This window comes from Lolium perenne, chromosome 4, assembly GCF_019359855.2.
Source record: "Lolium perenne isolate Kyuss_39 chromosome 4, Kyuss_2.0, whole genome shotgun sequence".
NCBI classification, from domain to species: domain Eukaryota; kingdom Viridiplantae; phylum Streptophyta; class Magnoliopsida; order Poales; family Poaceae; genus Lolium; species Lolium perenne.
In genome coordinates, this window is record NC_067247.2 from 21,101,276 (window position 1) to 21,116,306 (window position 15,031).

At 49.2% G+C, this 15,031-nt stretch overlaps 1 protein-coding gene across 1 annotated transcript; it reads right to left on the reverse strand.

The window, feature by feature from the left end:
* Positions 1–1,603: 1,603 nt before the first annotated feature.
* Positions 1,604–3,475, reverse strand: LOC127346598 (ATP-dependent zinc metalloprotease FTSH 4, mitochondrial-like). Its single transcript, XM_051372881.1, has 3 exons — positions 3,430–3,475; positions 2,580–3,253; positions 1,604–2,491 (listed from the first exon to the last, which is right to left on the reverse strand). The coding sequence occupies exons 1-3, from the start codon at positions 3,473–3,475 to the stop codon at positions 1,691–1,693; spliced, it is 1,521 nt and encodes a 506-aa protein (XP_051228841.1). The 3' UTR covers positions 1,604–1,690.
* Positions 3,476–15,031: the final 11,556 nt, after the last annotated feature.

The window sequence follows — 15,031 nt, forward strand, 5'->3', positions numbered from 1 at the left end:
GCGAGGGCAGGCTCTGGATGCCAAGGCGGCGGCCTTGGCCAGTGGGAGTTGCAGCGCTTCGGCGGGGGCCATGGCTCGGGTACTGCCCGATGGTTATGGTCGCGTGGGCGGTGTGATGACCGGGGAGTGCCTAGCGGTGTGTGTGGCCAGCAACTGCTCGTCACCATCAGGTTTGGATGCGGACTTCTTGCCGGGGTGAAAACCTGCCCGGCGTGTCCTGGGCTGGCGGCGGCGACGCCCGTGGACGCCGCTTTCTTCTTGAAGACACCGTCACGGCTACCTCCCTATTCATCCTGTTGCTCTGGGTGAAAGCCCTAGATCCGCTTGGATCGGGCGGCGGCGACGCCCATGGGTGCCACTTCCTTCTTGAAGGCGCCGTCTTGGAGCCCATGGTTTGTCTCTCTGTCAACGGTGGTGTTTGCTTTGGCGATGAAGCTTCCTGGAAGCGAAGTCTGCGACGGTGGTGTACACATCTTGGCGTGGTGCAGCGTCTGTTGGTGCGCCGGCTCGGGCTCTAGGGAGAGCTCTGGCCCGCCACTGACGGCGTCTCTTGTTTGTCCAGGGATAGGGATCCCCTCCGACGACAGAGACGGAAGGCGGGACGACAATGCTCTAGCGTCCAATGTGTTACTCACCTTCGCCGGCGTAGTTCTCCTTATAAGTTTCTAACTTTTTGTTTGGCACTTCCAGTTGACCCGGTTTACCTCTGATGCCTAGTTCACTTCATGCTTCTAGTTCTATCTTTGGGTGTGTTGGGTGTTGTTGTTGTAAGAGGGCTCTTGTATCTTCTGCCAATGTAGCCTTATTCATTTCCTCGGCCTAATGTTTTAAAAAAAGAGCTTCATGACAAGTTTTTTTTAGTAATCAAGGAGAGTTGCCTTTCAATTGGAGGTGCGGAAAAAATGCACAATAACGCCAGAATAAATCGGCATGCGGACTACTCGCGAGGACATAAACAACTGTCGATGTAGCCTACTCCCTCTGTAGTTAAATAAGTAGATATTTAGCCTTAAACTTTGTTTATATAAGAGAGTATTTCTATTTTTCAAATGCATTTTAAAGTACTTCGTAATAAAAATTGTCTCTCTCATCCCATGGAAATCAAACCCAATAATATTTAGCATATGCTATCATTATTTTCTACATACTCTTAGATCATTGGAGGTGTAAGAATTAAAATGGAGAAAGATATTGGTTTGCATCTTTCTAATGCAATTTTCTCTCCATTTAATAATCTATCTTGAAAATCTGCACGTCCACGTATTTAAGAATGGAGGGAGTAGTGTCCAATATGCTTGGCCAGCCACCTCCCCGTAGGTTTTGCATCATGTTGTTGGAAACACCATAGTTCCTCTCTTTACAACAGGTTTTACACCTGTAAAAATGTATGTTGATAGGGTTTTATGAAATTGCGTTTAAACATGCATCCTTGTGCTTCCGTTCAGTTCCGATAGAAATATCACGGGGCACATACATGTTTGAGATCAGAAGCATGAGATTTTGCTGATATTTCACAATATGTGCAATTTGCAGTACACGTCGCATGCTCATCAGATTTTAGAAACAAAACTAAGAAATATTCTAGACGAAAAAGATAGCCAAGACAAATCCAGATCGTAAGTATTCTTTGCATTTGTTTGTATGCAGCTAATGAAACCGAAGAAGAAAAAACGTTCTAGGACCTCAGTCATTAGGATGAAGAAGGTGCTTCCTGATCCTGCTGTTCAGTGGTCTGGTCGTCTCCTCCTGTGGGAGTTCCGTCCTTCAATAGGGTCATGATCTGGTCTCCTGTGAGAGTTACATCCTTCAGGAGGGCACTGGCTACAGCATGAAGCTCCCGCTTGTGTGTCGTGAGAATAGTTTTCGCGTTTGTGTAAGCCTTGTCCAATAATACTTTGACCTCACCATAAACTAGGGCTGACGATTCCCAGCTGGAGACATCGTCGTAGGAAACAAGGCCCACCTCCTTGCTCATACCATATCTTGCGACCATGTATGTTGCGATCTTAGTAGCCTTCTTTAGATCATACAAGGCGGCAGTGCTCACCTCGCTCTCTCCAAATATAAGCTCCTCGGCCGCCCGGCCTCCCATGAACACATCCAATTCTGCTAGCATCTTCCTCATTGTGTATCTGTACTCATATTCTCCATTCACCAGGTCTGTCACCATGCCAAGACAATCTCCCCCAGGAACAATGGTAGCATTGCGGACAGGATCAGCACCATCCGTGTGGATAGCGACAATGGCATGCCCTCCCTCGTGGTACGCGATCATCTTCTTGCAGTTATCGGGCATCACTGCCGATTTTTGCTCGCTTCCCATGATGAGTTTGCCCGTAGCATACTCGAGGTGGGCCATCACAACAGCTTCTGCTCCGTCCATAGCAGCCTTAAAAGCAGCTTCGTTCACCAGGTTTGCGAGGTCTGCACCTGAGAAATCAGGAGTCCCCTTCGCAATAGTCATCAAATCAACATCAGTGGCTCTCAACACCTGCATAAAAAAATTGATGGAGAAAAGCTTGAAGTTTTATCAACTGAGGCTATGAAAACTCCCAGGATTTTTGGATGGAGTTACAAACCTTTGACATATGAGCCTCAAGGATCTGTCGTCGGCCCTCAAGATCTGGGTAAGAAATCTTAAAATGACGGTCAAAACGCCCAGACCTAACAAGGGCTTGATCTAGTGAATCAAGGGAGTTGGTCGCTGCAACCACCATGATCCCATCGTTCTGCTTGAAGCCATCTAGCTCAGTGAGTAGCTGGTTCAGGGTGTGCCTTTGCCCTGTTGGATCATTTGTGTTTCTGCTCCCAGCAATGACATCAATTTCATCGATGAATATTATGCAGGGAGATCGTTTCCTTGCTGCAGTGAAGAGCTTTCGCACTCTTTTAGCCCCAGCACCAATGTACTCCCCCTCGAATTCGCTGCCACTGCACGCGAAGAATGGGACGCCGACTTCCCCAGCTAGAGCCCTTGCCAACATTGTTTTCCCCGTGCCAGGTGCACCGATTAGCAGAACACCTCTTGGAAGCCTGCAGCCGAGGCGTGTGAAACGCTTGGGGTCACTCAAGTACTGGATTATGTCCTCGAACTCGGCTTTAGCTCCATCGATCCCCTTGATATCACTAAACTTTGTGTATGAATACTTCACCTCTTTTTTCAAACAACCAAAGGTACGCGGAAGATGCTTCCTGAGTTTACCAACAAATCCTGAACGGTGCCAATCTTGTTGATTTCTAAGCACACCACCACCTGCATGAAGCATGCACCAATTAGACCAGCTTACAAAATTATGAATGGCAACAATCAACCAACAATGGCTAGTCAGGAAATTAAGCACTAGCTACCACTGAAAGCATAAATATTATATCAAATATACGCTGCTAAATTGTAGTTTAAGCGGAAGACAAAGAAACAGCCATATATACCTGCACCTGTAGTAGTTGTATCTGCAGCCAGCTCCTTGTGAACCATGTTCGCCGATCGATACGCCGCAGCCTGTGAGGCAAACATGCACATATATTTAGTCGAGCAACAGGTTATGTTTTGTTCTGAGGATAAGTGAGAAGCACTGTGAAATTTGCGAATCCACAAAGCAGCACCAGCTGTGTAGCTTGATCACCGATATGCATGACAAATTGAGTCGAGTGACATTTATAACAAAAAAAAAGTGGCATCAATCAGAAGCTCGGACAGAGGTTCGCAGTTGCAGTTTCAGCATCGACGAGCATCAATTATAGGAAGAATAAAAAATATATATTGTGTTCCTAGCTTTTGGAGTGGAAGTGTGGTACAGCCTCCAAAAGATTTGAAGAAGAAAGCAAAATAACGCAGGAAAGAACACACAAGGAAAGATAGAAAGTAAATGACCTTGGAGAGTGGGAGCCAGCCGGCCATGATGGACAGGACAGGAGGTGTTGCTGGAGATTAAGCTCGAGAAAAGGTTCGTCGGAAATTTTCGTTGCTAGGCGAGACAAACACGAGCTCTAAATCTGTACTTCGCGTGCGTATGTGCGTGCTGAATACACACCCAAGATTTAACTGCATCGATCGATGAGTATATGTAGTCTGGTCGGACTCTGATCTTGTATGGGAGTCAAAAAGTAGTAGTAATCGATTATGGAAAGTTTGGACGACCGTTGCCGGCGCTGATACGGAGAGCCTATCAGCAATGGAAAACGCTGCCCTTCCCCCGGGGGATCCCGTCTCAGCGATCCTCCGCTTCGGTTGGACGACGCGTGTCCCTCCGCGTACGAGGCAGCGAGCGGTGGAGGCCCACCACACCGCTATCCAATCGCTTCCCCTTCACACAAATCTTCTGCCATTTTTCTCCTGCCTCCCGATATCTCTCATACGGCTATGGATACAACCACGATCTCTCTCCCCATGCGCTGGATTTTTGCCCGGCGGCCGCATCCGCGCCAGGAGAGCTTTGCCACCACCGCCGCCCTCCTAGCCCAGCGCCACCACCACCGCCCTCCTAGCCCACCGTCGCATCCGCGCGCAGGGTGCTGTTAACGGCGCCGAGTGGCGGTCTAAGAAGTGATGGTATCGGCGGTGAGCGACGCTGCTACAAGCGACCGATGTCGCTGCTACCACCGTCCGGCGACGCTGCTACAATCGCCCGACGTCGCTGCTACCACCGTCTGGCGCCCGCTGCTACCACCGTACGACGACGCTGCTACAAGCGCCCGACGTGGCTGCTCCAAGCGCCTGGCGTCGCTGCTACCACCGTCTGGCGACGCTGCTACAAGCGCCTGACGTGGCTGCTACAACAGTCTGACGCCTGTTGCTACCACCGTCCAGCGTCGCTGCTACCACCGTCCGGCGCTGCTGCTACCACCGTCCGGCGCCGTTGCTACAATCGCATGGCGCCGCTCCTACCACCGTCTGGCGTCGCTGCTACAATCACCCGGCGGCGCTGCTACAGTCTTCTGATGGCGCTGCTACAATCGCCCAGTGCCGCAGCTACAAGCGGCAACGAGACAGCAAACGCCGAGTTCCGGTGCTGCAAGGGGCGGGGCGGCGCTGCTATGACGCCTGCCACCGGCTGCTGCAAGCATGGGCGGGCACAGGCTGTTGACAATGGGTATTCAAAGTTAAAAGTAAAATGAACACTGTTCCTCTTAATTTCTCTGGGTGTTCTCACAAAATTTCAGTACAAATGCAACCTACATCATCATCGGATCGATGAAAATGACCAATGAATTTGTAGATTTTAGAACCCTACTTGTGAGAAAATTTTGCCAGCCATCGCCACTGAAACCTGCAGCCCCACGCTGGTTGAAGGATTGCCCTACCAACGGCATCACGCTGCCCCCAACACTCCCGCCTCTCTCCGCGCGAGCCGCCACCACCGAAGCAACCCTAGTCGCTAGAGCCTGCAGGCTGGAGCGAGCCAAAACCAGGAGGCTGCACGAGTACTACCGGATGTCTAGCTGGTTTTGGGACAGAAGCTTGGTTAGTGGAGATGCTGACGGACCAAAAATATGGCTAAATTCATTGTGCTAGGTAGCTGAATACTGCCTGAACTTCTTTTTTTTTAATCAAAAATAATGGGTATTCAGCTGAATACCCATGAATAAGCTTGTGCCCGCCCATGGCTGCAAGGGTTAATCCCCGGTGCTACAAGACGGGCCATGCTGCTGCGACTATCGGCACTACTGCGAGGGGTTGACGGTCGGTACCACTAGGGGAGGCGGCGATGCTGCAATGGCAAGTTTTGCCGAAGCTACGCAAACATGTTTCTGCGAGAGCTTGGGGATTTTCTCAGTGCATCGTCTAGGGGGAGACGAAAGCGACTACATGTGAGAAAGAAGATGAAAGTGACCTGAACTAGGGGTCCACCCACGTGGTAAAGGGGAAGCCGCGTTGACCGTTCTCTTCTTTTTAATCAGACGGCTTAGTGCTGCCATCGGACGGTGGAGCATCCGGGGGATTAGGGATTTGATCCCCCGGGGACGCTCAGCGCTCGCCATCAGCAATCGGAAGAATGAGGCCGAGTTGCCTTCACTGTTCACTCACCTGTGACAGAAACTAGTAGTAGTATATTCCAATAGGTTCATGTTCGGTTGCACCTCGCGGCGCGGCATTGCCAGCAGCACGGTCACGCCGACCGGAGCAGAGTGTTCTGATGGTGGCGCCGATGGACGCTGGCGACTGAGTTGCCTCCACCCGAACCAACGCGGACCGGCCGGCTCCCAGCTCCCAGATCTAGCTGAACCGAGCCGGTCAGCGTCGAAAGGGTCCAGCACTGGAACGGCAGGTCCCTCCCAGCCGTCACAAGCGGAGCTCCGCCGCTCCTCGCCGGCGCTATCCACCAAAAACCGGCTCCAAGGGGCGATATGAGCTTAGACCTGTTGCGCCATGGCCATGGGCCATTGCCTTCGAGCCTTTCTTTTTCTCGATAAACAATGTTTTATTAATTGATTAAAAGGTTTCGGTATTACATCCTCGAAATAGGTCTTTTGCCCCGCTATATTAATATAGCAAACCACCCATTATATTAATATAGCAAACCACCCCGATACAACGAACAAGCTAGATCCGCAGCACAACCAAATCCAAAAGGAAAGACAAATAAAGAAAAGAAAAACTAATATCGACACCGGCAGATCGACAAAAACGATAACGACCCGCAACCGCTCCGCCCTCCGGAGAAGCACCACCACGCTCCCACCATGCCGAGACGTCATATACCAAGCAACACCTTCACCAAGGAAACGACGACGACGTCGCTGCTGCTCGGACTAGTCCTAGGGGTAGGGTTTCCCCGGTACACGGAGGGGATTGAGGAGGAGGTACACCCGACGCCCTTTAGGAAGGCAAGGTGACACCCGCAGGCATCACCGCGTCGGTGTCGAGCATGCCGACAGGGATTTCCCCCGACCACCAAACCGACCACCCCAGACGCTCCGACTTGCTCCACCTAACATGCCGCCCACCAGCACACGCCACCACGGTCTTGTAGCCATCCTCACCGCCTAACTGTGGTCACCGGAGCAGGGCCTAGAGGAAGAGAAGGGATGCAGCAGGGACGGGGTAGTAGCACAGCAGCCACGCGGGAGGGAATTGCCTCCACCGCCTTCGCGGTAGCCGACCGGACGAGGCAACGAGGCAAACCAGGCCCGAACTAGCCCGGCTGGACCCAAAATGGCCCGCAAAGCCCCGCTGCTACGCTGCAGCTGGCCGGCCGAAGTGCCGCCGCCACCCACCCACCGCCGCCGTGCTTTCTCTGCCTCTAGGGAGCACCGCCATCGTGCCAAACACAGGGCAACCGCCTAGCCCCTCCGGGCCTCGACCTGGGCCCAGATCTGGGCCGAGCAGGCCCTGCCATGGCGCCGCCTACGCTGCTCCGCCGCCAACGGTCGCGCCGCCGCCCCTCTTCCCACCCGACGCGCAGGTTCCACGCGGCCACGCCGGACCGACGCCCGCCGAAGAGCACCGCCGCCAGCCCGAGGTCCCCGCTGCCCCAACTTCGCGGTGGGTAGAGTCATCCCCGCTGCCGGCGGCACCGCACGGGCAACGCCCGACGGCACATGCCAACGGCGGCGGCAAGGGAGGGCAGAGGAGGAGGAGGCCCGGGGGAGGCTGGGGAAGAGGCGCGGCCCGGCCGCCGCGGGGGCGGCGCGGGTCGCGAGAGGGTTTCGCGGGAGGGATCTGACGGAACTAACACCTCGGTATTACATCTGGTATATGCATAATTAGGTACATACAGCCGTATACAGCCGTACCGTCTAATACATATCCAACAATATAAAATTAAACAGAATACGCAATACAAGTGATCCTGGACTATATATGAACGTCTACTAAGATGGAGGGTCAATTGGGGACAGAGATTTGGTGCACATGGGCACCAGTGATCTCGTTTTTTTAAAAAAAAATAAAAATCATATTTTTGAGTTTCAAAAAATTCTGCAAAAAAATCCACACATAGTCAAAGATGTACCCCACAAACGTGCAAAAAATCAATTTCAAATACTTAATATTTTGAGCTACACAAAAATGACAAAATTGTAGATCTGAGTAGTCATTTTCAAATCTCAAAAACATATCAGATTTTGTCATTTTTCTCTAGCTCAAAATAAAAAGAATTTCGGATTGGGATTTTGCATGATTGTGGGATGTATCAATGACATTCTTCAGAATTATTTTCATGATTTTTATAACTTGTAAAAATATTTTTAATTTTTTTTAACATAGCGAGAGCACTGGAGCTCGGGAGCTAAAAGCACTTTTCGGGTCAATTGGTTGATTACACTCCATCAAAAAACTAACGCTAAATGATGCAAATGTGCCGGCAATGTGTTTTGGAGGCACGAAAACATGCTACATTTACTACTTTTATGTATAATTGTGTATTGTGTTTGCCAGCACTTTTGGAAAGATGCCAGTAGTTTTTTTCTCTAAAACTTTTAAAACACGCATCCCGGTAGTCTCCCAGTCATCTCGAGCAGTGCACCGGCAGTCATCGCCTAAGAGCAAGTACAATAGATCCTACTCAGCAGGCTATAAGTTTGTCCACATTAGCAAAATCTTAGCTGGAAGAAAGAGAAACGAGGAGAGAGAAGAGAGCGGACGCTTCGGCGGTCGCCGAGCTACAGCGCGAAAAAAGAGAAGCTACCGCTTGCATGCAGCCTGACACGGGCTATAGAGCTGGCTGTACCAGGCCGCCTGGGTCTTGCATGCAACGACCGGCATGCGGTGCATTAATTAATTAAATAATCGGTAGAGCCAACCTAATAGCTAGTTCTATTGTACTGATGTATATTTGTGTTTGCTCTAAGTGACATGGCATGTGTATATAGCCAGCAGTGGGCTTTATTATTGTTCTTGCTCTAACTCATCGTTTACCAGGTCCGCTATAGTCTGCGCTTTGGCTACGAGCAGGGAACTGGGCGGTGGCCCAGATCTGTGCAGTGCAACACTCGCCAGCTTGGTGCGCGGGGTGCGGCGACGCGCCACATGGACGTGGAACCAACATCGATATAGGGAAGACCTTGTTCAAAAAAAATATAGGGAAGACCGTCTCGCACCGGCAAAACCAATGCGGTCGCCACCAAATATTTTGTATTATTCATTTTTTATTCAAATTACAACATTTTGTATAGTTCCAAACAACAATTAAACAATATTACGATGTTTAAAAACATAAATAGTTTCATACAATAATCTAAACATAGGAATTAAATTATTCATACAAGAGTTAATATAAATTGCAATTCAATTTGTTCAAAAAGCATGCAACCTTTTCTCTTCTCTCCCATGAATTCTTAACAAGATCATTCTGCAGATAAGAACGGACTTGCGCATCTTAGATTTGTTGATGCATGGTGAGGAAAACAGTAAACTCGGGTTGTACCCGATCAAGTTGGGAAAGAGGTTCTTGATGATCAAATGGATGGTCATCATCCACGGGTGCTTCTCGCTCACTCTCGATGACCAATGCATGATCACACCACCTCCCACATCAAAGAATTCGACCAAGTAAGAGCAGAGTACCAAACAATTGGATAACAATTGGATAATGATGTTAGACCACGCGGTCGACATGAATAACTCCTTGTTGATCCCCAATCATATCGAGGTTGTATTACATCATCCGCCAAGTAACCAGAGTCGAGCAAGATTGCACTGGCAAACCAGTGAACACTGTTGTGCCTTTCCCACTTGGTCGTTGGATTAGAAATAGTTAAGTAATGTAGCAGATTGTAGCAGCAAATAGTTCATGTTCATCTGACAATCTATTCTTGATGCAACAGTTAGAAAAGGAGGACAAGGCACCGTAATGTGCATTGGTGTCTTGCCTTTGTCAAGGCACTAGATCTCAATTCGTCTGTGATGGCCTCGTACAGGAGCAACACCTGCAGACTAGCATTTCCTCAGTACAACAACAACAAGCTGACATTGTGGTAACCGGAGTCGTAAAACATGTCGGAAACTCGTATATTAGCAACCGTTGTCGTTCAGCAGGATAGGAGCATGAGGGCCAGGATATGGTCAGCGAAAGCAATGGGAGACATGTCGACGTCGAAGCTAGAGGGCCATGGGGGCGACAAATGAAGATGTGTGGGAGGCATTGGCGCGGGAGGTGTAGAGGCAGTGGTGTGGAGAGCGTGGGCCGACGATGTGGCCAAGGAGGCCGGCGGCGAGGGAAATCGTAGTCCATTATCATGTGTGCGTGCGGGTCATGGAGGAAAATGGTGAACGAGGGAGTTTGGGGCTGAATTCTTGATGATGGCAGTTGGACGTAAATAACTTAAACGTCAAAGGCACTGCTACATGTCGGTTCGATTTCAAGTTACAAGCTACAGGGAGCTGGGAGAAGTACCTCCCTAAGGTGCTTGTGGACTTTATAGTGCAATGAGACAAGTGCTTATAGAAGCCCCATCCTAAAGTTAAGTGATTGAATAAGATTGTGTCATTTAGGCTCAGTTCTTTTGGCAGCTTCTCCGAGATCCGAGAAGCTGCCCTCCTCCTAGCTTCCTGGGGAAGCCGCTCCCAAAATTTAGGAAAGCTTCCGAAATGATCTAGCCTAGACTAATTTGGAAGCCTCTCTAAATTTTTTAGGCGGCTTCCCCAGGATGCTAGAGGGAGGGCAGCTTCTCGGAGAAGCCGCCAAAAGAACTGAGCCTTAATTTAGTTGTTTCAAAATATCAAAAAAAATTCAAAAACCAGGTGGTCATGTGCGAAAGGCACTTTTCAGCTGCTCGCTTTCTTTACAATCTCACTTGCTGAAACACGTGGCAAGTTAAAGGTAAAAAATTAAAATTCACTCTAAAAATTAAATTTTTCTTGGAGGCAAATAATAGACACATCACAGAAAAATATGGCAAATCACAAAATATCCCAAATGTGGGGAATGGCTTTATGCCCGCAGGTCCCTGCTCGCGGACGAGCCATTCAAAGTTCAATGGAGAGCCAGGCCCGGACGGCTACATGTGCCCAGTGTGCGAGAACCGCTAGCTAGACGCGGAGACTCTTCGTGACTCGTGACTTCAAATCGGGATCAGGGCATCTCGAGCGACGCAAACGGTCCGTGATGGTTTTCGTCAGCCGTGACCGGAAATGCGTCTGGCACCATCTCCAGCGGAGCGACGTAAAATGACTGGGTCGTCCGCGGAGACGCAAACCTGGCCCAAATATGCGCCTCGGATGCGTTTCTGTCGGACGCTCGGCGGACGCGGAAAGTGTCTGCTCGCGTCTGACGGACGTTTTGTCGGGCCCACCTGACAGCGACCCTGCGTCGATCGTCTTCTCAAACGCGTCTGCGACTGGCGCCGCTGCGTCGCTTCGGCAGTCTGCGCCACGTTAATGGCGATGCATCGGCTACCGAGCGGCCACCCACCTCGTTAATGGCGACGCCAAGCGTCCCGCGGCCACCGCATGCCGCCGGCCTTTATAAAGGGGGCGCGCATTCTTTTTCCTCATCCACTCCTCCAAAGAAACTCTAGCCGCCACAAAGCTCGATTGTAGCACCGCGTAGGTGTTCCTGCGACGCAGTCAGGCCTGCGAGGAAGTCCATGGCCGGTCCCGTCCTGGTGGCCGGCGAGGCGGTCGAGGCCGCGGCCCTGGGCGCCCCCGTGGCCGGGTGATACGTCCCAAACGTATCTATAATTTCTTATGTTCCATGCTACTTTTATGATGATACTCACATGTTTTATACACATTATATGTCATATTTATGCATTTTCCGGCACTAACCTATTGACGAGATGCCGAAGAGCCAGTTGTTGTTTTCTGCTTTTTTGGTTTCAGAAATCCTAGTAAGGAAATATTCTTGGAATTGGACGAAATCAACGCCCAGGGTCCTATTTTTCCACGAAGCTTCCAGAAGTCCGAAGAGGAAACGAAGTGGGGCCACGAGGTGGCGACACAATAGGGCAGCGCGGCCCAAGCCCAGGCCGCGCCAGCCTGTTGTGTGGGCCCCTCGTGACGCTCCCTGACCTGCCCTTCCGCCTACATATAGTCTTCGTCGCGAAACCCCTAGTACCGAGAGTCACGATACGGAAAACCTTCCAGAGACGCAGCCGCCGCCAATCCCATCTCGGGGGATTCAGGAGATCGCCTCCGGCACCCTGCCGGAGAGGGAAATCATCTCCCGGAGGTCTCTTCATCGCCATGATCGCCTCCGGATCGATGTGTGAGTAATCCACCCCTGGACTATGGGTCCATAGCAGTAGCTAGATGGTTATCTTCTCCTCATTGTGCTATCATGTTAGATCTTGTGAGCTGCCTATCATGATCAAGATCATCTATTTGTAATGCTACATGTTGTGTTTGTTGGGATCCGATGAATACTGAATACTATGTCAAGTTGATTATCAATCTATCATATATGTTATTTATGTTCTTGCATGCTCTCCGTTGCTAGTAGAGGCTCTGGCCAAGTTGATACTTGTGACTCCAAGAGGGAGTATTTATGCTCGATAGTGGGTTCATGCCTCCATTGAATGCAGGACAGTGTGTGAGAAAGTTCTAAGGTTGTGGATGTGCTGTTGCCACTAGGGATAAAACATCGATGCTTTGTCTAAGGATATTTGTGTTGATTACATTACGCATCATACTTAATGCAATTGTCTGTTGCTTGCAACTTAATACCGGAAGGGGTTCGGATGATAACCTGAAAGTGGACTTTTTAGGCATAGATGCATGCTGGATAGCGGTCTATGTACTTTGTCGTAATGCCCTGATTAAATCTCATAGTACTCATCATGATATATGTATGTGCATTGTTATGCCTTCTTTATTTGTCAATTGCCCAACTGTAATTTATTCACCCAACGTCTATTTATCTTATGGGAGAGACACCGCTAGTGAACTGTGGACCCCGGTCCTATTCTTTACATCTGAAATACAATCTACTGCAATTGTTCTTTACTGTTCTTCGCAAACAATCATCATCATCCACACTATACATCTAATCCTTTGTTTACAGCAAGCCGGTGAGATTGACAACCTCACTGTTACGTTGGGGCAAAGTACTGTGATTGTGTTGTGCAGGTTCCACGTTGGCGCCGGAATCCCTGGTGTTGCGCCGTGATACGTCTCCGACGTATCGATAATTTCTTATGTTCCATGCCACATTATTGATGATATCTACATGTTTTATACACATTATATGTCGTATTTATGCATTTTCCGGCACTAACCTATTAACGAGATGCCGAAGAGCCAGTTGCTGTTTTCTGTTGTTTTTGGTTTTAGAAATCCTACAAAGAAAATATTCTCGGAATTGGACGAAATCAACGCCCAGGGTCCTATTTTTGCACGAAGCTTCCAGAAGACCGAAGGGGAAAGGAAGTGGGGCCACGAGGCGCCGACACAACAGGGCGGCGCGGCCTGGCCCTTGGCCACGCGGCCCTGGCGTGTGGGGCCCTCGTGTGGCCCCCCGCGTTGCCCTTCCGCCTACTTAAAGCCGTCGTCGCGAAACCCCCAGTACCGAGAGCCACGATACGGAAAACCTTACTGAGACGCCGCCACTGCCAATCCCATCTCGGGGGATTCTGGAGATCGCCTCCGGCACCCTGCCGGAGAGGGGAATCATCTCCCGGAGAACTCTTCATCGCCATGATCGCCTCCGGAGTGATGAGTGAGTAGTTCACCCCTGGACTATGGGTCCATAGCAGTAGCTAGATGGTTGTCTTCTCCTCATGTGCTTCATTGACGGATCTTGTGAGCTGCCTAACATGATCAAGATCATCTATCTGTAATTCTATATGTTGTGTTTGTTGGGATCCGATGAATAGAGAATACTTGTTATGTTGATTATCAAAGTTATGTCTATGTGTTGTTTATGATCTTGCATGCTCTCCGTTACTAGTAGATGCTCTGGCCAAGTAGATGCTTGTAACTCCAAGAGGGAGTATTTATGCTCGATAGTGGGTTCATGTCTCCGTGAATGCGGGAAGTGACAAATCTCTAAGATTATGGATGTGCTGTTGCCACTAGGGATAAAACATTGGTGCTATGTTCAAGGATGTAGTTACTGATTACATTACGCGCAATACTTAATGCAATTGTCTGTTGTTAGCAACTTAATACTGGAGGGGGTTCGGATGATAACCTGAAGGTGGACTTTTTAGGCATAGATGCATGCTGGATAGCGGTCTATGTACTTTGTCGTAATGCCCAATTAAATCTCACTATACTCATCATAATATGTATGTGCATGGTCATGCCCTCTTTATTTGTCAATTACCCAACTGTAATTTGTTCACCCAACATGCTGTTTATCTTATGGGAGAGACACCTCTAGTGAATTGTGGACCCCGGTCCAATTCTCTATACTGAAATACAATCTCTTGCAATCTTGTTCTCTTTTTGCAAACAATCATCATCCACACTATACATCTAATCCTTTGTTACAGCAAGCCGGTGAGATTGACAATCTCACTGTTTCGTTGGGGCAAAGTACTTTGGTTGTGTTGTGCAGGTTCCACGTTGGCGCCGGAATCACTGGTGTTGCGCCGCACTATATCCCGCCGCCATCAACCTTCAACGTGCTTCTTGGCTCCTCCTGGTTCGATAAACCTTGGTTTCTTTCTGAGGGAAAACTTGCTACTGTCTGCATCACACCTTCCTCTTGGGGTTCCCAACGGACGTGTGTCAACTGCACGCATCAAGCTAAATTTCTGGCGCCGTTGCCGGGGAGATCAAGACACGCTGCAAGGGGAGTCTCCACAATCCAATCTCTTTACTTTGTTTTTTGTCTTGCTTTATTTATTTACTACTTTGTTTGCTGCACTTAAACAAAACACAAAAAAATTAGTTGCTAGTTTTACTTTATTTACTATCTTGTTCTCTATATCAAAAACACAAAAAAAAATTTAGTTACTTGCATTTACTTTATTTACCTTTTGTTTATTTCATCATGTTTCCTCCTAACTACACTCTAAAAGACATACCGGTAGGCCGAGGGTCTATAATTGGAAGAGATAATATAGAAGAATTTTTCAATCATGTTAGTACCGTTGAAGATTTTGAAGATAGACACTTGGTAGAACTTGCTCCTATTTATGAAATTGC